The sequence below is a fragment of the Molothrus ater genome, chromosome Z (assembly GCF_012460135.2).
Source record: "Molothrus ater isolate BHLD 08-10-18 breed brown headed cowbird chromosome Z, BPBGC_Mater_1.1, whole genome shotgun sequence".
NCBI lineage: Eukaryota > Metazoa > Chordata > Aves > Passeriformes > Icteridae > Molothrus > Molothrus ater.
In genome coordinates this window covers 49,173,550-49,199,727 of record NC_050511.2, presented here as the reverse complement: position 1 = coordinate 49,199,727, position 26,178 = coordinate 49,173,550, and the positions used below count along the sequence as shown (strand labels likewise).

Below are 26,178 nucleotides of genomic sequence, written 5' to 3'. Positions count from 1 at the left end.
CAAGGATCATCGAGTCCAGCTCTTAAATGAATGGGCCGTTATTGGCACCATGCTCTCACCGACTGAGCCAATGCTTCCAGCCCTCCCCCAGTTTCCACACATCTTCCAGAACAGCAGCTCCCTCCTCAAAGCCAACTCCAAAGATCTTGGGGAAAAAAAAAAAAAAAGAAAAAAAGTTAAGCAGCAACCATCGCTCACCACATGTGCTTCATTTTTTTCAGGCTGGCAGTGACTCACAGGTTTTATAAACTTCATTGACTTGCACAGTATGATCTTATTATATAGAAGAATATGGAAAAGGGAGGCTTGCCTATAAGCACTAAAGTCATGCTTTAAACAGAAAACCCAGACAGGTGGACTTTAAAGAGACACTGATCTAAAAATTCCCTAGAAAAGACAGAAAATCCTCATCAAAGGTGAATTACTAACACACAGTCTCATTTGGCAAGGGAAGCTATTTCATATAAAGGTAGTCTCATGCACTTTATTTGAGAGCACAATAGTCACACCATAATGCACCATACTATGCCATGCCATGCCATACCACACCACACCATATATTGTGCATTCATGCCATTAAGAGGAAAACTGCTAGAATGACAGTAAAAGCTCTAATGAGGTTGACCACAGATTCCATTTTACAGCTCTTCAACCTTCTATCAGTTTCTGAAGCTTTCTTATATTGCTATTGAACTTTATGTCTCTCAATCATCAATTCCTTTCAACCAACCCAGATTTTAGACTACAGAATGTATAGAAAGATGCTTCCATTGCAGCAAGATCATGGAAATACTTTTTTAAGGATTCAAAAATTGTTTAGAATTGATAATGAAATACCTTGCAGTGGAAAATGTGGTTCCTAACTAGGTAATGAATTCTGATAGAATTCTGTGTTTTAGCTGTTCTTATCCTAACTCAGTTATTTGCTATTCCACATTTTTGTTTGCACAGTAATAATCAGAGGACACGTGCAATTAAGCCAGCTATTTCTGAAGAAAAAAATAACTGAGCTTGACACTGATCATCCCAGTGTAACATGATATCTGAGTCAGCTGCATGGTTAAGTGAGGCACCATGAGCACTGCTGTAGGCTAGAGGTCTTTGGGAGAAACAGACCCAAGTGAACATCAGAGGAAATTCTCAAGGGAAGCAGGTGGCAAGGAGATGCTTCTAGAAGGACAGAGAACATCCTTCTGGATGGAAATGCTTTACCCAAATAGTTTGATTTGTCCATTTGAGTAAATTCTTACATGACTAGATGTAAAGACCTCACTGACTTCAGATAAATCAGAACCACAAACTGAAGAAGTAACTTAAAATAATGTAGCAGGAATGTATATAGTTTCAACACTACATTAGTTATTGTTGGAGGCATATACATTCATAGTATACTTTCTGTTTTGCACAAAGATCCATGTATGCCCAGCTTTACATATCCAACTTCCATTATTTTTTTCCTACTGTTACGGAACAAAATATAACTGTCTTTCTCTATTGTTTTGGTTTTGCTATTTTGTTTAGATTTTATTGTGTTTGATGGGTTTGTGGGTTTGGTTGTTTTTTTTTTGTTTGTGGTTTGAGTTTTTGTTGTTTTATTTTGGTTTTGTTCTTGGGTTGGGGTTTTTTTTATTATTTTAACAAAGTTGCAGAATTCATATGGGCTAATTTGAAGAAAAAAGACATAATCTCTCTGGCTGCATTTCCCATTCTGGTTCATAGCAGGACCACACAGTTTTATACCAGTACAGCTGAGCTACAGGTATCCTTGTGGGTTGGAAATCACAGGAAGAGACTAGGAATGCTTCAGCTGGCAACGGAGGGTGGTTTTTTTTTTTTCCTGTTTGGAGTTTGCCTGTCACCTTCAACATGGAGGAGTAGGGATCTTAAACAGAAAAATCATGGAGTACAGACCTGGCACAGACCTGAGAACATCAACCCCATCTCTAAGCGCCCGTCTTTTGTTTCATTTGCTCTGTATAGATCAGAAGATCCCAGATCATAATCTCCTGGACAATCTTCACAACTTCACAGGTGACTTTCTCTGAGCCCACAAATACACTTTCCATCATAGAAAGGTCCTCATAATGCCCTGAGTAACACTACAGGGGCACCTGATAGTTGTGCTTTGTGCTGCCTTCTCTAAGCCTCCTCATATTTTTGCCTCTGCCCAATGTGATATGCCACTCAGGGCTGCAAAATAGGCATTCACCTGTGTGTGAAGCAGGTTACTCCCTTTTGTGAGAATCATGTTGTGGATGCACATGCAGAGCATTGGTGGTCACAGACAGTGAGGAGTAACTGATAATGGTACAAACCTGGACTAATTTGTCTAGACTTCAATGTGATTAACCAGATCATGCATAACCAGATCAAAGTTAATCTCCTATCAGATAGCTTAAAAAATACTTGAGCTGGCAGTTTTTTACTTCTTCTTCTAATCTGAGCACTGCCATAAGTTAAGGATAATCAAATACCCTGGATTGTTCCAGGAAAGCTTGGAGTATGGCTACAGGCGAAAGAGGGGAAAAAGACAGTCTTAGAGGATATGCAGTTCTAATGCTGATGCAAAATCTGAAACCAATATAAGGCCACAAGCAAGGGAATAGAGATGAGTTATTTGAGTAATGGGTAAAGCTAGATTTCAAATATTCATTTTTATTAAATAAATTGAATTCTGACTAAATAGGACTGTAGTTTTGGGACTTTCTGTAAGTTGGAACAGATGCAAATATTTGATATGGCAACTAGTGTCCTGCCTGTGCTTATATCACTGCTAAAAAGAAATCCTAAAAAGAAACATTAATATGAATCCTGGTAAATGAAATGTGCTATTAGGTAAGTTACTGTGACTTATTCATGAAACTGCCATGTTTTTCCCATTTTGGTAACAGATATAACTTTATAATATGCAGTACAAGTCATTAATATTTTCATTGTGGGCTGAAAATGTTATCTTGCTGTGTTAAACAGTCTGTTTGTGAGGGAGTTGTGGTAAATAATGCTGTCTATAGAAATAGCTGCTCCCAGAAGATGCTTTGAAGGTAGATGCTTGGCTGTTTAAAACATTGGTAAAATAGATGTACTGCCATTTGCAAATTCCAGTTCTAAAAACCCCTGCAATCTTCTATAATTCAGTTCAAAGTCCTGATACTGAACAAACAAGTGTTGTGCCAGGCACTTGAGATCTTAATTTCCTGCCACTGAATGCTCTCTGCCACAGTCATTGTAGAGGGGCTAACATGAGTCACTAAAAGCACATGTACTCCTGGAGAGGCTCTTGTAGTGCTAGTGGAATTGAATAATCATCCACTGTCTCCAGAGTACCTGGAAGCCTGTACCATACATTCACTGTGGCTGGTGTAATGTCTCTTAAATTAGTATAAATGTTTCCAATTAAATGAGCTTATGTAAGTTTATGCCATAAACAAAAAAGTCTCTCAGATGGAAAAGAAAAGAAATTAAGTAACTGAAGTTTTTCTTCCTTCCTGAAAATAGTACACTCCAGAGACAGTTTGTTCAACGGCAAGATGAGGAAGATTCAGCCAAAACCTAATATGTCCCAAAGACATATTCCTAACAGTGTGAGACAGGTAGCGAAGATTTTCCCATGAGAGCTAATGCAACTGAGTCAGAGGAAGCATGTAAACACATACATTACACCCTACTCAAAGGACAGGGCCAAAGACAGCTGCAAGTGTGTTGAGACCGTCCCATGAAGGACACACATGACGATGTTTTCAGAGCCAATTGCGAGCCTGAAAGATCATCTCACTGTCGCCAGGACACTCAGGGCCCAGCTGCCAGTGCTCACCAGCACCTTGCTCGCCACCTCCTTCCGCACGGCCGCATTTCCCCTGCCCTCGCGGGCTGCAGCCGGGTCAGCCCGGCCGCCGGCGGGCAGGGAGGCGCAGCCGGCGGAGGGAGGCAGCGGCAGAGCTGTGAGCGCAGGGACAGCGGGGACAGCCGGAGCGGCAACGCGGCACAGCGGCCTTGCGCAAGGTGAAGGCCGATGGGCCAAATACCGACATTAAAGGAGTAGTTCTGAAAGAGAAGGGCGCTCCACGTTCTCCTGCGAGTAGCTGCGGGGTCAGGAGCCAGCTCCGGGTGAATGTTGCACCAGCGGAGGGAAGGGCATTTGGGAGAGCAGAGGGGTGTCCTCCCCCTGCCCCCCAGGACCGTGGGGTTTCTGCAGTGTAGAGAGCAGAACACAGGACTGCAAGCGCAGACGCAAGGGTGCTCAGCCCACGGAAAACCCGTGCTCCCCTGCTCAGCACCTGAAGTGAGCTGGCGTGAGCTGAAACCCAGTGCTCGAGCCTTCCACCTTCTGCAGTGCCTGTTCTGCCTCTCATGCTTAAAAAAGCCTTCTGCCCCTCATGCTTAAAAAAGCCTTCCAGGAGGTAAACTGACCCTCCTGATACAGCAAAAAGCCCCATCACTTCAGTTCCCCTATTACATTCTGGAGAGAGAGAAAAAAAAATCAAACCAGTAAACAAAACAAACATTCAAGGGGAAGATGGCTGAACCATGATGCCCAGGTGTTTCTCCTGCAGGTACCTGTGAACATAGGTGAAAGGCAGCTCTCTACACACAGTCACTACGGCTCACTTCCATGGAGAACACCGCAGGCATGAGGCTTACAGCCTGAGTATGCCAGATAACCAACACAGTCAAGCCGTGCGTTGGTCATTTGGGCCGAGTGGCTGCAGGGAGAATGAAGGAAAAGCATACCTGAAGATCTTAGCACAGCACTATCACTTCTGTCTGTGCAGGATGTCAACCCTGGCAAAGCAGGTGGTATGGGAGACATTATGGAAGTTGCAAAGTGTTCAGACAGCCCTTGGCCCCTTTAGCCTGTTCTCACCTCAGTCATGCAGGAGTCTGCAGCCCTACAACACTGTGAACTGCAGTGAAGGGAACCAACAACCACCATTATATTAATACACAGGCTAGTTCATCTGCTCAGGGCTCACTTCGATTTCTGTTGAAGTCAGTAAAACCATCTGTCTCAATTCTTCCAGCAGGTTCAGATCTACCAGGTAATTTCCCCCTCTGCCATCAGCTCTTGGTGAAATCTGAAGCCTTCTTGGTGCTGCACAGAATCTCTGTGAGAGCTGAAGGGGGAAAGACAAGCCAAAGGTAGAACCTGGTGGAAGATTTGCTAACCACAGTAACAGGTGGTCAGCATGGCAAGCACGGGAGGAAGTCAGAGTCTTCATTGGGCAACAGAGGGAGGATGAGGAAAAGTTGTATGTGCAGGGCACAGAGGAGAGGGCTGACCTTGAAATTATTGTGAAATAAGAGAGGTACTAGTGGAAAGGATGAAGGACAGGACAGGTGTGGCTGGGTGAACAAAGACACAGGATCCTACTTCAGGCTATCTAATAAACAGGGAGTCACAAAATCATTAGAGTTGCAAGGGACCTTTGGAGATTATCTACTCCAACCACCCTGTTGAGGCACGGTGCCCTAGAGCAGATGACACAGCCCCCATGGGCAGCCTGTTCCAGTGCTGTGCCACCCTCAACACAAAGAAGTTCTTTGTCATGTTTCAGTGGAATTCTTGTAGTTTAGTTTATGGCCACTGCTCCTTATTCTGTCTCTGGGCACCACTGAAAAGAGTCTGGCACCACGGGCTCGGCATCCACCTTAGAGATACGCGTATGCATTAAGGAGATCCCCTCGCATTCATCTCTGGACTGAACAGGCCAAGCTCCTGCAGTCTGCCCTCAGAAGAGAAGGGCTCCAGGCCACAGATCGCTTTTGTGCTCCCCCACCTCACTGACTCCAGTAGCTCCTTGTCTCTCTTGTCCTGAGGAGCCCCGGACTGGACATAGCACTCCAGAAGATGAGATGGAGGCAAAGCTCCAGTGATGTGAGTGCAATTGGCAGGAGACCAAAGCAAAATTTCACACACACGACGAGAGAACGAAAGGATACGGAAAGCCTTCCAGATCCATCCTTCATCCCGCGTAGGCCTTTCTCCAGTCTCAGGTAAGCTCGCAGGCCGAGCCCGCCACCCCCGCTGGGCCCCGCCGGTCTACCCGGGGGCTTGGGCACAGCGGGGGAGAGGCCCCGGCCCCGGCCCCTGCCCCTGCCCCGCCCCGAGCGGCCGAAGCGGCTGCGCAGCGGAGCGGCCCCGGAACCGCCCCGGCCCCAGCCCGGCCCCAGCCCTGCCCCGGCCCGGCCCGGACGCCTGCGCCGCCATGCTGCCCAACACCGGGTAAGGTGTCCCCGCCGCGCCGGGACGGGGCTGCGCCGCCTGCCAGGGGCTCTCGGGGCGGGCGGGCTGCGGCCGGGGCCGCCGGGGGTTCGCGGGACACCCCTGAGCGCTGTCGCCGTGCGGGGCGAGCGGGACGCGCAGCCGGCCGAGGGCGAGGAGCTGTGGCGGAGGACACGCGTGTCTGAGGGGCCCGGGCAGCACCGGAGCCCTGGGACGAGCAGTCCGGGTCGTACTGGGGACTTGAACAAAGACACAGGAAGCGAAGCAGTTACTGGAGGAGTTTAATGTAAATTAGGCAGTGTATCAGTAATTTAATGTGGAATATTTTTATTAAAGTATAATTACTTATTACTACTAGTATTGTTGTTGTTGCTATTTTTGTTATTATTTTTGTTATTGTTGTTTAGTATTACAGTCTTCTACTACTGTCTTACCTGGCAGCCAAATTTTCTTCCTGTATAGGATCTTAATTTAGAGGTGTTTTCTGCCTTTTGGCTTTTCAGATAAAGCTGGGAAGATAAGTTATTATTAGTTCCTGTGTGTTATAAAGAGGATTATTAAATTCCTAGCATCTGTGTAAGTCATTAAAAGTGTCCCTGATGTGACCTGAAGGTCTTTATTGGCAGTCATCTGTGGTGAAAAAGGAACCAATCTTGTTTTCCAAGATTGTAGGGCACAGATGTGAATTTGATGTTTTCTGTCTTATTATCAGAATTCAACTCTTAATGGAAGTGATGCAGATGTGACCTTCACAATACAGGTCATAAGATATTTTAGCCAGGCAGATATGCTTTATGAACTTTAAACTACTGGGCTGCTAAGTGAATTAAGAAATAAATCCTTAGTCTTGCGAATATGACTAACTAACCACCACCCTTTGACCCTGACCAGCCAACTACTTTTTTACCTGTCAAGTTGCACATGCATTCAGATCATAGCATCATGTCATAACTATGAAGCAAAAATACTATGACAGTGTTAAAAGACTTGCATTCACCCACTCTCTTAAGCAAAGGGCCTGCTTTCCCTACCAGTGTAGCAGAAGTCTCTGAGCTTTTGATGCCCTTCACAAGCTTCTGCTGCAGGTGAACTTTGATTTTACTGACACCACCCCAATGTGCCCTAGCAGTGTTTCTAATTCCTTCTTTGTGGCCTGTCTTTGCACCCACTCCCTCTATGACACTTTTCTTGGGAGCTAAGTCACAAGTTCCCTGCATAGCGCTGCTAGTCTTTGATACACCTTCTTGTCTTCCTGAGTAGATCACCCCAGCCCCAGGCAGGGCTTAAAGCTCTATCAGCTTTTCTCTGCTGTTTTCTCCTCCAGAGCTGCCTCCTACTGGACCCCATTTACCTCTTCTCTGACTAAGGTGAATTATGCTGACCTCATATTGGTTGATTGAAGGAGGTAGAAACTAGATTCTGGCCTTACTTCACTGACTTTTACACTTTAACTATGTATTCCACAGTTTAACTTTCTTCACTGTGTGCATGACTGAATTCATATCAGTAGATTTTTTGTCGTTCACTCTTCTGTTTAGATATTTTTCTTCCTGTGTCTTTCTAAGACTCTTTCTAAGACTCTTAAGATTTTGCAGATAAAAGCTGTTTGAAATGACATCTTCTGGACATGGTTGACTTTCTGAGATCCTGTAGATGCCTAGCCTTGCCTCTTCAGGGGAAGAGGTGTCTCCCCCTTTCTGCCCCATTCCAATTTTCTACCTTTTGAAAGCAAACATCCTCCTGGAGAGCATTTAAGTGATAGATGTGCTCAGATTAGAGGGGAAAAAACACATCTGAAACCAGACGGGGAGAAACAATACTAAGTTTGGCCCAGTCTGAAAGGAAAATTAATGGAAGCTCAGAGTGTAAGCTTTTGTAACATTTGTGGTGTGACTTTTGTGATGCGAGCAAAAAGTGAACTGTTGCACATAGTATATATGAATTCTTCGACTGAAGTTAAAATCCTGAACCTCCTGGGTTTTGCTACAGTGTTACATAATGAAACATGACCCTTATGTAAAGCACTGAAACACGCATTCCTTCATATGCAAACCTGTTGTCTAAAAGACTTTATCACTGCATATGTTTGTGGAGTTGATATTTCTCTTTCCAAAAATTCAGGGATACTATGTTAGCCAGACATCCTTCTTAAGCTTTAAAACTTGATAGTTTCTCTCAGTTGATTGAAGCTGTTGCTGGGAAGACCCACTGGACTACACACAGTTACTAGGAAGCTATTGAGTATGGAGAAAAATTTAAGAGAAAAATTGCCATTTCTGAAAATAAAGCTTTTGCATTTACATATGGTGTTGTGGTTCCAGACTTTATAACCCATTGAGACATCAGTTTTTTGTATTTAGAGCATTGTGATTAATAGAATTCAGAGATCTGTGTAGGTGTGTTGTCTTCTTTGAAACTGGCCTTTTGTTTTTACAAATTACTCCTTTTCCATTGCTGCAGAACATAGCAGTTCTGTTGTGAAACAGTGTGTTGTATCTTTTTACAGAAAGGGAGAAATGTAACTGGGTAACTTTCTTTATAGTGTTTGCAAACTTGGGCTATGGTCTTACATCAGTAGTACTTCTCTGTAGCTGTAGCCATCCCTTTTGTGTTCTTTGGGCTGTTTTCTTAGTAAAAGATGAAGGTGGTTTTCTGGCTGGGAGACCGTGCTAATTACATTTGCCCTTAGAGTCTGATAAAAGTCAAATGATTAACAGGTTCTGCTTTATTCTTCTCTTCTTTACGGTCCACTTTCCCCTTCACCTTTAGGAAACTGGCAGGATGCACTCTCTTCATCACAGGTGCAAGCCGGGGCATCGGCAAGGCCATTGCTTTGAAAGCTGCCAAGGACGGTGCCAACATTGTGATAGCTGCCAAGACAGCTGAGCCCCATCCTACTCTTCCAGGGACTATCTACACTGCTGCAGAAGAAAGTAAGTTGTAACAAATGAAGGTGCTTGACTGAGTGTATACCCTTGCTTAATTACTCTACCTGAGTGGAAAAATGCATAGACTCTTAGTTTGAGTTCACCTTTACTAAAATATGCTTAGTGCTTCTCTTGCCTCCCAGGAATGCTGTAATGCTACCGTAATGAAGATAGATGTATGTATATAAATGTAAAAATGCTATGCTACTTGGATGTATAAAATTAACATTTGCAGTGTTAAGATACTGTTTTGGCTTCCCTGTTCCTCATATGACATGTTAAAAGGTCACAATTTGAGAGTGTGATTTTCAGTGCTGTCTTGAAGCGTGTCATTGCTTGAGAGGTTCTCAGAAGGTTCATGTTAGTTGTCCCATCTGAGAGCAAATTTTTAAATGTTTAATTTTTTAACTGTGCAGTTGAAGCGGCTGGAGGAAAGGCTTTGCCATGCATTGTGAATGTGAGAGAAGAACAACAAATCATTAATGCCGTGGAGAAAGCTGTGAAGACTTTTGGAGGTAAGTTAAGGTGTGGGGGAAGGCAGGCATTAACAGGCAGATTGTTCAAACCAAGAGAAAAAAGAACTGCCTGCCTTACTCATGTTTTTTTTCTTTAAATGCTGATGTGAAATGGCTTACTTTAAAACCAGGGATTGATATTTTGGTGAATAATGCAAGCGCCATCTCTTTGACGGGCACTTTGGAAACAGCAACAAAGAAGGTCAATCTCATGATGGATGTCAATGTACGAGGGACCTATCTTACGTAAGTGCTGAGAGAAGGAAGCAAAGCAATTGTAACAGAATGTATGATGTTATTTCAGTTTTTCTGAGAAATTCTGTAGCTGTCTTGCTGCCCTAGAATTTGAGTGCAGATATTCTGCATGTGCTCACAGGAAATTGCTCAGTTATTGGTCAACTGATTTATATTTCCAAGAATTATTTGCTAGTTGGAGTAAACAGAAACCTTATTACTGAAGTCATTAAATGTTCACAAGCCCCTCCATGCATGTAGGAAGAAAAAAGTCATTTGTTTCAAATGAAGCTCCAGCATGGCTTTGTTAAATGCTCTTTCATTTCAAGCAAAATGACTACATTTTTGCATACATCAAGTCAATATCTTACTTGTCAGTTTTCTTCTCATAAGCTTCTTTCTCATCTTGAGAAATGTTGTAAAACTTACCATACTTAAAAGAGAAATGTTGAACTTGTAACTTCATGATCCAAAGTGTTCTCCACCTACTTTCAGCTTATCAATTCTGTTATTTATTTAAACGAATATACTAAGATTTGATTTCACAATTCCCAGGTTCCTTATTTTGCACGTTAGGAGGTGGATTTAGCAGGTTGAATCATCGTTACACTTTCAGAATGTCATTTAAAGAACTGTCTTAAAATGAAGACTTGGATTTTCACAGGGTTTATAAAAAAGCCTGTAAGATGATGGAGATTCTCTAAATCCACATGTTGCTTGGTGTGATCAGAAAGCTTTGTATCAAAGTATCACCACAGAATTAAAGAGTAGTTTGGGTTAGAAGGCACCTTTAAAGGTCATCTAGTCCAATCCTCCCGTCTAGAACAGATTGTTTGTCATTCTCCTTTCTGCAGATTGGTCTGGTTCCCAGCTCTTCATAAATTGCTGAATGGATTCAACTGTATTGCTGTAGGAAGTTCCATCTTCTCCTCCCCACCCAATAGCAGCAGTGATTTTCTTGATGTTACATTTAGCTATTCCAAATTAATGGGGAATTCTTAAAGTGTATTTTTTGTCCTGTTCTACCTTGAAAAGATTAAAAATCAGGTTCTGTGTGCTGGAAGGGAAAAAGCATAAGAGAAATCAGTGCCTCTCAAGGGAATCGTCTTTGTCATTATTTTTGTAATTCTCAATTGAGAAAACCTAGTGAAGCATTTTTGCCCTTTTTTCTCCTTGCTTTGTATGTTTAATCTGATTGTAATTTGTAGAGACCTACTTTCAGTTTAATGTTCAGAAAATTTCAATAGCTTATAAAAAAAGGTGTGGATTTTTTGCCTGTGTAGAGGTGGTACTAGGAAAGATTCCCCAGCTTACAGAGTATACCTGTTGACATAGGATCATGGAATTGTTAAATCATGGAATGGATTGGGCTGAAAGAAAGCTTAAAACATTGTCTACTTCTGTCATGGTTTGATGCTGGCGCAATGCCAGTGCCCCCATGAGAATACACTCTCCCTGGTTTCTGCTGTGAGATGTGACCAGGAATAAGCAAAGCAGGCCCCCACTTAGAAATAAGGAAAAGAAAACTTTATTAACTACACTATAACTATATGTAAAAAGGAACACACAGGAAAAATGAAAACCTTACAAATACATTTCCTCCTCCTCCCACCAAATTTCCAGTACGCCTATCCCCCAAATTTCAACTCTCAGTCCAGCAACACCCTTTAGATAATCAATTCTCCGTTCATCAAGAGGAGAGGAGTCCCTCTTGTGCCATAGGCTTCCCCAGGAAACTCTGTTGAAATCTCATGTGTTTCCATGTCACTCGTGGCACCGCCCGGAGATTATTTGCCATCGTGACATCTTCCTTCCATGTCCAGTGCTCTCACCACTGCACATGGACCACAGCTGCTTCTAGGGTCGTCGTTTAAGGATGCTTTGTCCCATTCCAAAAAGAGCACAGTCTCACTTTTGGGACACCTGTCCCCCCCAAATTTCACCCCCTGGGGCCGAGGGGTACCAACACTGAACCCTCTTGGCTCTGAGCCATTGCCTCCCCCTGGATGCAGTCTCTGTGTCACAGGAAAAATGGTTCTGTCCATGGCTATACAAGTAGAGTCCAGAGAGATTCTTCTCTCCCGACATCTTTCACTTGCCCAGACCTTCATCACACTTGCCCATTTCCTTCTTCATCTTCCACTCTATCTCTCTTCTAGGAAAGGTTAATGTTCTGTAAAGTTTTCACTGTCCAAAAATGGGTTAAAAACCCAATGCCTCCTGGTGCTTCTCTCTCTTCCACCCTCAGGGCCAGGCCTACCTCACCCCCCCCCCCCCCCCCCCCCCCCCCCCCCCCCCCCCCCCCGCCGGCGGCATGGCTTTTCCCCTCCCCCGCCAAGCCAGCAGCTGGGCCAGGGAAGGTCTGACCTGCTTCCCTCATGGAAACCCAAGAGGGCTTCCCACGGGAGTGCTCTGCTTTTAACCCCTGTGTTCTCAGAGGCATATCCAATGTCCCCAGTGGCCACACCAGGTGCCAATATTCAAATCTGAACACCCATTGGTGTGACCACAGCATCCCAGACAACCCACTTCCTCTCAAACCACGACAACTTCCAAGGTCTGGAAGAGACCTTAAAACTGTCTGCTTCCAAGCCCCCACCATAAGTAGAGATATCTCCCAAATACCAGGTTGCTCTGAGCCTATCCAGCCTGGCCTTGAACACTTCAATGGGTGGGGAATCTACAGTTTCTTAGGCAACATATTCCAATGCCTTACCACTCTCAGAGTAAAGAATTTCTTCCTAATATCTAATCTCAACCCACCCTCTTTCAATTTAAAGCCATCCCCCCTTGTTCTCTCACTCCATGCCCTTGTGGAAAGTCCCTCTCCCACCTTCTTGTATCCCCTTTAGGTACTGGAAGGCTGCAGTAAGGTGACTCCAGAGCTTGCTCTTCTCCAGGCAGAATAATTCTGAGCCTGTCCTTGCAGGAGAGCTGTTCCATCCCTCTGATCAATTTGGTGGCCTCCTCTGGAGTTACCTTAAAAGTCCAATGACCTTCCTGTGCTGAGACCCCAGAGCTGGATGCAGGGTTCCGGGTGGGCTCTCACCAGAGCAGAGCAGAGGGGCAGAATCCCCTCCCTCCCCTGCTGCCCACACTGCTCTGAATGCAGCCCAGGACACATTTGGCTTTCTGGGCTGGGAGTGCCCATGACTGGGTCATGTCCAGCCTCTCACCCAGCAGCACCCCCCAGTCCTGCTCACAGGGCTGCTCTCCATTCGTTCATCCCCCAGCTTGTGTTGATATTGGGAGTGTCCTGACCCAGGTGCAGCACCTGTTCTTAGTCTTGTTAAACCTCATGAGATCCCCTTGTGCTCACGTCTCAAACTTGTCCAGGTTCCTCTGGATGGCATCCTGACCTTTAGTGGTGTCTGCAGCACCACTCAGTTTGGGATCATCTGCAAATTTGCTGAGGGTGCACTTGATCCCTTCATCTGTGTCATTGATGGAGACATGGACTAACGCTGGTCCCAATACCCACCCATGAGAGACACCTCCTGTCACTGATGTCCATCAGGATTCTGATCCATTGACCACTACCCTCTGGATGCCACTGTCCAGCCAATTTCTTATCCACTGAACAGTCTGCCCATTACATCTTCTCTCCTCAAGTTACATAAAAGGATGTTACAAGGAACCTTCTCTAAAACTATACAGCCTAAATGACACCTGTAGTGCTACCCTTGACCTCTGGTGTAGTCCTTCCATCATAGAAAGCCTTTTGGTTGATCAGCGAGGACTTGCCCCTGATGAAGACCTTCTGACTGTCCCAAATCACTTCCCTGTCCTAGGATCACCTCCTGATTCTAGGAGGATCTGTTCCAAGATCTTCCCAGGCACGGAGGTGAGGCTGACAGGTTGGTAGTTGCCAGGTTTCTCCTGTCCACCCTTTTTAAACATTGCTATATTTCCCTTTTTCTAGACACTTGGGTCTTCACCTGGTTCCACAGTTTTTCAAATATGGGGAGTGGCTTGGCAACCTATTCCCTCAGGACTGTGAGGTGCATTTCATCAGGCCCCATGGACTTGTCTATGTTCAGGCTCCTCATGGTCAGAGTCCTCATCTTCACTTAAAGTGGGAAACACTTTGCTCCCCCAATCCCCATCCTTCTGTTCATCTACTTAACAGGTGTGAGAAGAGAAGTTGCCATTGAAGACTGAGGCAAAAAAAATTGTTGAGCCCCTCAGCCTTTTTGTCATCAGTTGCTACCAGTGTTCCAGCCTTGCTTATCCCAGGGTGTATGTGTATACACTTTCTTTGCTTTCCTTTTCTGACTGACAGATCTGTAGAAGCCCTTTTTGTTATTCTTTGCATCCCTTCTAAAGTTCAGTTCCAGCTTCACTTTGGCTTTCCTCACCCCGAATGTGTACAACAAGTCCGTATATTCTTCACAGGATACTTTTTCCCTATCTCCACTGGCTATGCATTTGTTTCCTGTCCTTTAATTTGACCAGCAGTTCTTGTACTCTTCCATTCCAATCTCTTGCCTTCTTTGCCAGTTTCTTTGCCATTGGATCACTAGCTCTTGTGCTCTATGGAAGGTGTCCTGAAAGATCTGCCAGTTCTGTTCTGCTCCCTTGTTTCTGAAGGCAGTGTTACAAGGGTTCCTACTGACTAACTCATTGAAGAACTGGAATTTTACTCTTCTGAAGCTCAGGCCCCTGGCTTCACTCTTTGCCTGACCCATTTCCCTCCAAACTGTGAAGTCCACCAGTGCATGATCACTGCAGCCCAGGCTGTCTCCCATTGTGATGTCCGTGATTAGCTCACTTAGGTCTGTGACCATCAGGTCCAGAATGGCATCCCTTCTGGTAGGGTTATTACCTGGATCAAGGAGTTATGCTCCATGCATTCCAGAAATCTCTTGGGTTGCCTACAGTTTGCTTTGCTACTTTTCCTTCAGACACTGGGGTGTCTGAAGTCTCCCAGTAGGACAAGAGCCCGTAAGTGTGATCCTTCCTGTAGCTGGAGCAAGAAGGTCTCATCAATAGGCTACTCTTGGTCACGAACCTGTAGTGACACCAACCACAAGATTCCCTTTGTTGTTCAGTCTCTGTTTCTTACCCACAGGCTTTTACCTGCTCATTGTTCTTCAGTTCACAGGTTGTTCTTCAGAGATGGCTCATCACACTCAATGCACTTGTTGAAGTAGAGGGCAACCCCTCCATCCCTCCTTTCTCCCTTGTCCCTTCTGATCAGGCTGTAGCCATCAATGGCTGCAAATGAGTCATGGGATTTATCCCACCAAGTTTCAATAATGACAGCTAAGTTTCTTGGTTCCTATGTATTAAGAAATTGAGTCATTTGTTAGTGAACCTTCCACTGAAAAGAGTTGAGACCCAAGACAGTTAAGGAGGTCATAAATCACTTTACTACTACTATGGTGATTTTGAATTGAAGGTGTTGAAGTTGTTCCCTTTGTGGCTGAGAGTATGCGGGGGTCCTGTTGGAATATTTGAACTGTTGATCACTAATGTGGTGATGTTTTCACCCTGTGAAGCTTGATTAAAAATTCACAAGCAGAGATAAAATATAAACACGTGCCCTAGTGCTAGAAGTGAAGTCTAAAGACAGTTTCTGTAAAGCAGAAATTCCAATTTACAGAGATGTGTGAATTCAAAGTAGAATTTTCTTAGAAGAGAATAGGGTTTCAGTTTTCTTTGGAATATTTGTAATAGCATTCTGCTATGCAGTATTATTTCTTCAATATGGTTTTAAAGAAGAAATAAGTATGGGATCAGAAGAGAATATTTTTATGACTACATGATGCTCTACATTGTTAATTTTCATTGTTGCCTTAGAGTGTTTTGTTGCCGCTACCAGAACTATTATAAAGAGATTATGGCTTCTGAGTATCTGGAAAATTAGCTTGAGTCAAAACTGATGCACTGATTTGAGAATGTGGTCCAATTTGCAGGAATGAATACTAGGCCTGAAATTAGTGATCTTTGACAGATTTTTTTTTTTTTTGTTCTTTACATCAGTTAAATACTTGATATGAGAAGAGGCTTTGTCTTGGTCTGTTGTGAAAATACTGGTCTACTACTATTGTTTTTACTGTAATTATAGGTGTTCCATAAAATAAGAGGCAACTGATTTGTCTGAATCTATCTTTCAGGTCTAAAGCATGTCTTCCCCACTTGAGGAAGAGTAAGAACCCCCATATCCTGAACCTTAGTCCACCGATGAATCTGAATCCCATGTGGTTCAAAAATCATTGTGGTGAGTAGCTTTCAGAGCCTTTGTTGGTATTTTGTGAGAAACAAGTAAGTACCTGGTCAAGTGTGCAGTAGTGCTAGTGCAGAATGCCAGATCTTGTATCTTTAGCACTACATACAGACTGGCACTAATGGTTCCTCACAGCATTTTGTACCTGACCTACAAGTAATAGTTTTGTGGGAAAATGTAGGGCATGTTTCAAGGCCTCATCCATGCTTTTTGTTTTCAGGGTAAGTCTGTGATTTTTCTATGGGAATTGTTAGGATTACATATTTTCTGCTCCAAATAGAGACAGAAACCCAAAATTTATTTTTTTACTGATTCATCTTCCTGGTTTTTTTTAGTATGGATAAAGCTCAGTGATTAGTGTTGCTTATTTTAAAACTGTAGCAAAACCTTTCCATTTTGGACACTTGTCATGTTAAACTTCAGCAAGTTCCAGTTCTTTTCCCAAGTTTCTAAGGATATAGAACTCCTGTTCCCCACTTTTTTTGTCTATAGGATTCTAGTTTGGTTCTTAACAGCTGCTATGCCTTAGGCATCTTAAAAAAAATTGATCAGTCTTGTCAGTGTAGCCTGCATAAAAAGCATGACAAAATCTGGCATGCAGCTAGGCTTCAGCATTCTTTTTGGCAGAACATGTGTAGTTTTCATTTTGTTTGCAGTGAAAAGATGACAGACTACAGGTTATAGCTGATGGAGATGGCAGGTAGAAGGGAGAGATTTTGACTCTAGGAAAGTGCTGTTTTTTCTGAAAGCCTTGAATTTTCCATGTGAGCCAATTATCTGTTTTATATTCCTCTCATAATTAAAATTAGATTTTACGTGGAGTCTAAACCTTTCTATTTTTTCACTTCTTGTCTTAGCTTATACCATTTCTAAATATGGGATGTCCATGTGTGTCTTGGGAATGGCAGAAGAATTTAGAGGAGAAGTTGCTGTCAATGCTTTATGGCCTAAAACAGGTAATTTTTTTTTTTTTTTTAGTATTTCTGAAATACTGACTTTCTGTATTTTGTCTGCTAAAGCTTATTTTATTTGACACTGAATATACTTCAGACTTCTTCTGGAATAGAGTCAAGCAGTTCTTCTATGTGTTATCTTCTTTTATATATGTTATGTTCCTTTATATATGTTATGAGCAGTTCTTTTATTTCTTCATCCTGCATGGGTTCTGGTTTTCATTGTAGTTCTCACTAGACTGTTGTCACTTTGATCTAAACTCATCTTCATCTAGTTTAAAACCACACAGTTGAAGCGTGTGTGTGGTGTTTGGCTTGCCTGTGCTTTTTCTGATGCAGCCAGTGTTTTTCTTTGGACAGAATCACAAAAATAATTGTATGCTTTAATGAGTGGGTATTGAACATCTGTGTATGTTTTAGAATTCCTTGCTAGTTAGATAGCAGGAGCTTACTGACAAGATAGATACTTCTGTACATGCGGAAATAATTTTTAAAAGGCCTATTCCTAGAAGTTTTGGCAGAGTGCAGTTCTGTGAAGAGCTGTTCACAGAACCATCTGATTGCAAATGACAAGAAATTAAAGAGCTCTCTGGAAGAAAAATAGCTAAATGCTCCCATGTTGTATTAGCTTCAATTTGCTTTGTATGGGTCAGTGAGGATAAGGACTGCTGTTTGAGGCTTGGCCAGCTGTTTGCCAAGGAGGCCAGTCTCTTTCCCCAGATATATTTATGGGCAGAAATTATACAGAGTGTTAAAATCAATACCAGACAGAGGGTAATCCTGCCCCTTAGTGGTGTAAGCCCAGTCATTGTGTTAGAAAACATTACAACAGTGTTTATTTCCTTAACGAGTGCAAGGAAAGAAGAAGGAAGAGGAGATAAAAATATGAACCAAGATCCTCTTCTGAGGATGGTGCTCCTGTTTAAGAAGTGTTTGTACACAGACACTTTTCAATGTTCTGCTGTTAGGAATTGCAGGCCCCTTTCAACCTTTAGTGGGAACTGTAACTCTCTGATCTACTTTCTCTAAGGTGAGAAATGTGAGGAAAACTTAACTATTTCAGACAAAATCAGCCAAATTTCTCCGCTTGAATACAGTAGCTGATCATCTGTTGAACAGTTGGGTTGGTGTGCCTGACAGACTTGGTCCTTTTTCATTGGTCTGGACGCTTGCATCTTAAATGCTTCCAGTAAATGGATGTCCCATAGTTCTACTCTGTGAGTTCTACCCACAGAAATTTTTGGTAAGGGATTGACTTTTAAAATTATATCGTTCATGATAGTTACATCACCACAAAACCTGTACTATTTTGAAGACAAAAGGTCTTCATTTGTGATGTACTGAAGGCAATTACATGGATAACTTCAAAATATGGATTGCCTTGTGGTGGAGTCAAAGTTCACCTTTCAGGTTTCAAGTGTGTGTTGTACTTTTTTTTGTTTCTGAGGCAATTAAAAGAAATGTGCACTTGTTTCCACATACTTGCTTCTTGAGTGCCCCAGGAAGACCTCAAAAAATTTTCAGTGGAGATTTCCCAGTATCTATGTCATTTGTATAGAACCATGAAACCTGATTCTTGGTCTTTAGCTCCCTAGATCCCACCCATCTCCTTTGTCTTGTCTTTAAAATGGAACTGTTAAATGGGTTTTATATCCCCTCAGAATCCAGTAAGTGGGAGTAACTTGGTTTCTCATTAACAGAGGTGACCTTCTACCTACCATTGTGTGGTTTTTGGTCATTGACTGATTTAACAATGTATATTTTCTATGAAAGTTAGGGATTGTAAAGGAATTAATTCAGATTATCTCATTCAGATAGAGAGACATGGTATGAAACTGCAGACAACCAATTAAACTTATTTTTTCATAAAAAGGGTGTTACAAGATTGCCTGTGTCTTGTAAGTGCACACTTCATATGCTGTATAGACACAATATGTGGATCTTCCACAGCTTTCTTATTCTGGATGTGCTGGAAAAACATCCACTTCTATTGTGGAAATGAGTCAGTGGCTTTATGGGTCCTGTTAAAAGCTAAAGAATTTTTTTCTGCAGAGACCAGCTGGTTATAATAGGTAGTTATTGTGCAACATGGCTGTTTCTCCTGCCCACCTGAATAATTTGACCTGAAAAATAATGGCAAGGGAAAAATGAACCTGTGAGAATTTCTCCACCCTTTCCATAACGGAAACATTTTCACTGGGGTAGCTAACTTTATAAGCAGGTTACATTAAGTCTTGCATCGCATAGTTGAATACCTTATTTCTTTATAGTTTTGTCTTATGCTGCAGCACTTCAAGAATCAGTAGTAGTACCTGTGTCTCAGATGTCGTCTGGTATTAAAGAATATTTTTGGTGCTGTTAATAAGCTTCTATAAAATCTGACATTCTTAATGTGGAGAAGTGGGAAACCCAAACCAAATACAGTTATATCTTTCTCTTGAGCATTACATTTCCACTGTGTCCTTGGTAACATACCCATACCTGCTAAAGTAAGAAGAGAACACTCTGGGAGCTGCTACTGGTTACAGAGTGCAGCTGATACTTGTTCCCCACAGGATCCTGCAGAACATGAGGCTTGGAAGTGCAGGAAGATTCAATTTACAGATGAAAACAGTATATATTCTAATAAACGCTTTTTAAGAGAATCTATGTGAGATGCTGCAAAGAAATAAAAAAAAGTAATTAAGCTTTTTATAAAATCAAGAGTATACAAGCAGAGCTTTTTGTTTGCAGAAATCATGCCTGCTCATTCAGTGGTGCCTCCATGAAAACTGATGTGACATAAAGTATAAAAGATCATAATGTCTGAATTCTCCAGTACAAAAAAATGTGCTTTTGAAAGGTTTATCTTCCGAAAGTGATAAAGTTAACTTCCTTATTGTGAACCTCCAGAGAGGCAGTGTTACAGACTTCCAGGGTATCTGAAATACAGTTGAAAAGTTCTTAATTTAAGAGCCCACTATCATCTCATACAAATCTGATTACCCTCAGTGTTAGTATGGATGCCAGGATCGGTTCATAAATCTGATTCTTTAAACACATGAAGGTATGTTGGTACTAAAATGCCAGAGTTCTCCATTTATCTAAAGGTGAAAGAGGACATCTGTCAAAAGGGCAAGGGGCAATCCCATCACAAAGAGAGCAGAGGAATAGTACAGATGTCCTGGACAGAACTGGAAGTCTGTTGATGTGCATTAGAGGCAAACCTGCATCCCTTTATATGAAATTAATATAATAATGTGCAGCCAGACTACGAGGCAGTACTGTTTGAAACCTCTTTGCTTCAATCTATGCAGATAGGGTAACTGTGCTCAGAAGAATAATAGTTAACAGTAACAGAGAAGTGACAGACCTGTGGGACAGGGAAAGTGAGCAGCTTAATGAATCTTCAGAATAAAATATATTTAAGTTAAGAGAACTTGATAAATTTCATCATGGTATTTGACAAATATATTCTCTGCACTTTTGGTAGCTATTAAAAAAAATAAATCTTGCTGGGCATATATCACTTCAGAAGACAAAAAAAAAGCAAATTTATTGATTTCCTTAAAGATGAGAAAATGACCTAGGTAGACCTACATGTATGTGCGGTATATCTATTTGTCACTTTTTATTTAGTCGTGTGTTTGTAGCAGTTCAATTGCTTTGAAAAAAAAAGCAAGCTGAGGTTGCTTAACAGTAAATGAAACCTAGAAGCTAATTCTCATCACAGAAAACTAATGTAATGAAGTCAATAGGGACATCTACACACTTCTGCACTCTCCTAGGGTACACTTGGACAGGAGCTCTCAGGCCAGTGCTTAAGATTTTGGTCCTTTTTCCCAGTATGTACTTTGAAAGGTGAATGAATGATCCAGCTTAGATACATGTGTCCTGCCCAGTGCCTATTTTTTTTTGCTATTTATGGAATGTTGGGATCATTTCTGTACCAAAATTGCTGGTACTTTGTGTGGAATGGAAGCACTGCAAGGAAGACAAAAATTTATCCTTCAAGATTTATCCTTCTGCCTCCCTGATGTTCTGGCCTGATATGTAGGAAAGGATTTGTGAATCTGCCTCAAAACTTGAGGGCAGAGTGTTGAGTTTTAAACAGCAGATGGGAAAAACTAATGAAGCAGAACATATGAGGAAAAAACAGTAAGATGGCAAATGTCAAAAGCTGCAACCCGATAGCTTTTCCATGGAATAGAAAGAAAAAAAATGGAATGGATACCTCAGCCTGCAAGAGCAAATCACAGACTTAGATAGCAGCATGCTACAGTTTTAGTAGATCCATGAGAGAACCATAAAGAAGACTAGTAGAATGGCATGGAAGTAACAGAATTGCTTAATAAAAGAATCAGAAGCCTAGGAGATGTGGATTTTATTCTTAGGTCTAACACAGCCTTTCTGTGAAATACTGAACAAGTCATGAGAGGGTTTTGTTATTTGGTTTATTAACTTAGGAGAAGCACTTTAGTAGCTCATGGGAGTTATCAAAAGACAAAAATTAAGCATCAAGACTTTCAGTGTGATAATCACCAAAGCTAATTCCTCTTTATAACTGATGTGTCATACATTCACTTTCAGGAAAACTGTTGTCCTGTTAGTTTTTCATGTCCTGAACAACTAGTGGAAAACTGGTGGGCTGATAAATACATAGAGGGATGTGACTGTCAGAAAATGTTCTGGCATTTTTGATTCCTGTGATAGTTTCATGGATTTTTACTGTTGCTTGTAAAGAATTATTTATTGGTTGGAAGTATTTCACAGCTTCTGTCTTCTAGAGTTTCCTTTTGCGTGAAACGAATGTAAAGTTTGTTTACCTGTGAAAGAAATGAGAATTCCATGTCATCAGTGTTAAAGCTTTGTTTTTTTACCCTCCAAACTTTCTAGCCATACATACAGCTGCTATGGATATGCTGGGAGGAGCTGGAATAGAAAAACAGTGCAGGAAAACGGACATCCTGGCAGATGCTGCATATTGCATTTTGACAAAACCAAAAACTTTCACTGGGAACTTCATTATTGATGAAGTTCTGCTGAGAGAAGAAGGAGTTAAGGATTTTGATGTTTATGCAATTGCACCAGGTAAAAGACATCTTTTAAAGGTGAGAAGTAAATTCAAGAAGAAGGGAAGAATAAATGGAGAATATTAATACAGTTTTGTTTCTCAGAGTTCTTAAATTAGTTTATAAAAAATGTTGCTTTGCCTCAGCTTTGAGAACATGCCTTAGTAGAAAGGCCATATGGATCCACTGAGAGTTTAATAATTAAATGTCTATTAAATTAAATTAAGAAATTCTTTAATGAGAAGAAAACCTACCTGCACTGTAGATGTATATATTACTATTTAACAGTTAATGAGATAGATTTTTTTTGTTTTTCTTCTCCAATGTTCTTCACTGCATCCTTAGAAGCCTTCTAGGTCAGATTTTAAATGAAAAAAGATTCTAGACATGTAACTTCATGCTACATTTTTCCTTCAAATTTGAACTGAGATACAGTACTACTTGACTGTAGTTTCAGATGAAATGGATTCTTACTGTGCAAATCTGGTTTACTTGGATTTATTAATACATTTTTCCTCCCTCTTAGGTCACCCTCTGATGCCTGACTTCTTCTTAGATGTTGAAATTGACACTACAGCTATGAAGCAAGAAGGATATGGTAAGGAAAGCACTATGTGTACAAGTCCATAATTTCCATAATTAATTTCAATTCACAATAATGAATACTCTCTGTTTTTCTTTTTTCCCCTATGAATTTGGACTCGACTCAGGCTTTTTTAGCAAAAACCATTTTCTCATTTGAAGAGTAAGATCTATGGAAATGACTATATAGTTAAAACTGGGGAAAAAAATCATACCTCTTGTAGGACTTCCATGGCGTAAAGTCAGTGCATTATTTTGAAGAATTCTTTTTAATCATCTGAATTGTGGTAGTAGGGAGGTTACAGGTAAGTATTGCTGGAAAAAGAAATAAGACTGCAAACAGCATATTTTGCGGAAACAGCATATTTTACGGGAATATCTCCTTTGCCTTGCTCATTTATACAAAAGAATATGACATAAATCCGCCATGGCTTCTTACATGAAATGTGCACAATTTGCACATTTAAAATAGCTGTTGGGTGAAACGTAGAATTTTTTTTTTAGAAAAGCGTTGGTTTTTCTTTTTCAGAATTGGTTTATGTCAAGTTGAAGGGCAACTAAGAATGCTGAACTGCTTTTATAGGAGTGTCAAAATAAGGATAAAGCCAGAATAGAGGAGGCAAGCTTGAAAGTGTACCTTTCTGGTGGAAATACTCCTTGAGCAGTCATACTAGGACCGTTCTGCCAGGGACAGATTATGTTAATTCCTTGGGCTGCCAGTGCAGGTTATTCTGTAGGGATTCACAGAACAGATCTAAGTATTTTGATACGGAAGACACCTAAGAGACTTTCAACAGCATTTTAAGGGGCTGTTCCACTTGATTGGCTTTGTAATTTGCAGAAGCTTTCCTTTATTTCTAAATGTGCATGCTCATTGGGGTGAAGTAAGCCACTGATCAAAGCAATAAATTTATTTCCACCTTAGAAGCAATTGCAGAAGAATTTGTGAAAATATGCCTGTTCTTTAAAAGATAGACAAGACAGAAGTATTTTGAGGTGAAAGCAATGGCTATTAAAGACACTGATTTTTTATTTTTAATGTTGTCAGGAGTAGTGTATGGATTAGAAAACATTAGAAAACTGTTGTGTGAATGGCTGTAATAAACTATAAACAGTCAGAATTAGAATTTTGCTGTGGTTTTATTTTTGCTGTTCTTTTGATCCGTCAGGAATCAAAATTTATTACATAATTACATTTAGCGATGTACACCTATTCAGATTCCTGGTGGAGAAATTATCCTTTATCAGTGTTAATACTGAAATGGTAAAAGAACCACTTTCCCTACTTTGAAGCTTAAATCCTTTCAAATGGAGTTCTCTGCTTATGATTCTACATACACTTTTAAAGTGGTTTGCATTTGAAAGAGAAAAGTAATCTTTCCCATAGATGCTGCCCAAGAGGAGAAGAAATTAAGCAGATCCCAGCAGGAAGGAGCAGATGCGGCCAAGGCAAAGACAGAATCTGCTGCAGCCATGCCATCGGGTCCTGTTGCAGAGACGTTCCGAGTTATTCAAGGGGCAGTGACTGAGGAGTACGTGAGAAGTACTCAGGGTGTCTTTCAGTTTGAGCTCTCTGGTAAGCCCACCGCTTGCGCAGCCTTGCCTGGCAAAAGGCCCCGGTGTTTTCAGACAGAAACACTTTGTGGAAGTGGCAGCTGGTCCCGAAGCAGGCCGGCTCCTGTTCAGTTCCTGTGACTGCAGCTCGTGCTGCAGGCCCGCTCGGGCAGCCCTGGGAGCTGCCGTCCCTCTGTCCCGGCGCTGCTGTGGCCACGCTTAGGGCGCTCTCGGGCCCACGGCAGAAGCGCCAGCTGCCAGCGGCTCTGGGAGCAAAGCGCGGCCTCTGGGCTCTCCTGCCCGCGGCCCCAGCCCGCAGCGCTTGGGGCGTCACAGGGGACAAGAGGTGACCCCTTGCAGAGCCCCGCCAGCGTGCGGGCTGCCACGGAGCCGCTGCAAACGCACACGGCCGCGGGCCTCTGGCGGGGCAACAGAGAGGGAGGGCACAGCAGTGCTTGCTGCCTTCTCACCGCGCTTCACTCTCTGTCCAGGCGATGGTGGAGGCACTTGGTACATTGACCTGAAGACCAAGGGTGGGAGCGCTGGCTTCGGAAAGCCTCCCGTGACAGCTGACGTGGTTATGAGCATGTCGAGCGCCGACTTTGTGAAGATGTTCACAGGTGAGGGACAAAGGCCTTTGTCAAGGGCCACAGGTACCGGGAGAGCCAGAAAAGCTGTCCCAGAAAAGCCTCTGCTGACAGGGGAGTAGAGCAGCTTCTCACTCTGTGATTTGGGATTGGAGGAGCTTTCAGCTTTTTGGGGCTCTGGGAAGAGTGCAGGCAAGAACTGCTTGGATTTTTCTGCACTCCTGCATCCTGTGAACAGGAAGAGTGCAAAAGGTTACACTGCTTTTATTAACCAGGTACCGACATTTTAGCAGCCAGTGTATCTTCAGAAAGAATCCAGTCAATGTGTTGGGCTTGTGCTCTGCACATGTCTGAGCAGTGTCTCCTAAATGTGCCCTGCTCACACCCGGAGGACTTGGTAGCAGTATAGATGCTAAGATTTCACTGTGGTGACATTACGTTATCCTGTGCAAAGGCTTTTTCCACTTCCTATGTTATTCTGATGATTCTGCTTCTTCTTTTTAGGTAAATTAAAGCCAACTCTGGCCTTCATGACTGGAAGATTAAGGATTAAAGGAAACATGGCACTAGCAATAAAACTTGAGAAGATGCTTTCACAGCTTAATTCTAAACTGTAAGAGGAAACCATACTAGCACAACAGTGGCCTTTCATATATAACTGCAATGTTGTTTTGAATGTTTAGTCCTTGTTTTTCTGATGCAGTATAAGAAATACTGATAAAATGTGAGGTTTTCATAGAAGAAATAACTCAATCTCATTAAAAAGATGTCCATAATTAAACTAATTCTGTCTCAAGAATGCAGTTAGTTTCCAGGTGTTTTCTTTATTTCTGCTCCTCTGGGTCAATGTAGGACATCTGAAGTGAGTTTTTTCCCATGTAGTTGATTGTGCACATATATCCCATGGTAAAGGTGGGTAGAGCAAATGTCACCCTGCAGATCAGTGCTAGAAGTGCTATGCCAAATTTACTAAGCTGGCTTAGTAGTAGAAGTAATGTAGTCAGTTTAACAGAGCTTTAGTTACACCTGGTAAATTATTATCTCAAATTTTTCTCTCCTTTAATGAGTTTATTACCTACACGTATTCTCTTATCTCTGTATTGCACTGAGGCTGCACAGCCATACTGAGTGATAAGCATGTTTTCTTCTTATGCAAAGGTACGCTCACAGACATGCATACTCATGTGCTCTCTCTCTTCTCCTACCCCTACATCCCTGCAGCCAGTCAATTTCCCCTTCCATTTGGCTGGTAAAGATTTATGCTCACTGGTAAAATGATGCATATCTCTACTTTGTAAGTGCCCAAGTACACACATGGGCTGCCAC

At 42.2% G+C, this 26,178-nt stretch overlaps 1 protein-coding gene across 1 annotated transcript; it reads left to right on the top strand.

The window, feature by feature from the left end:
- Positions 1 to 6,152: 6,152 nt before the first annotated feature.
- On the top strand, positions 6,153 to 25,655 carry HSDL2 (hydroxysteroid dehydrogenase like 2). Its single transcript, XM_036404006.2, has 11 exons — positions 6,153 to 6,220; positions 8,990 to 9,153; positions 9,564 to 9,662; positions 9,794 to 9,908; positions 16,016 to 16,119; positions 16,983 to 17,081; positions 21,954 to 22,148; positions 22,656 to 22,727; positions 24,099 to 24,287; positions 24,757 to 24,885; positions 25,357 to 25,655. Exons 1-11 carry the CDS (start codon positions 6,204 to 6,206, stop codon positions 25,467 to 25,469), a joined length of 1,296 nt encoding a protein of 431 aa, XP_036259899.1. The 5' UTR covers positions 6,153 to 6,203; the 3' UTR covers positions 25,470 to 25,655.
- Positions 25,656 to 26,178: the final 523 nt, after the last annotated feature.

Excerpts from the sequence above, each read along its gene's own strand:
- HSDL2 (XM_036404006.2), top strand. Across the intron at positions 9,663-9,793 it reads AGCTGTGAAGACTTTTGGAG|GGATTGATATTTTGGTGAAT; the intron begins GTAAGTTAAGGT and ends CTTTAAAACCAG. Across the intron at positions 22,149-22,655 it reads TGTTTATGCAATTGCACCAG|GTCACCCTCTGATGCCTGAC; the intron begins GTAAAAGACATC and ends CCTCCCTCTTAG.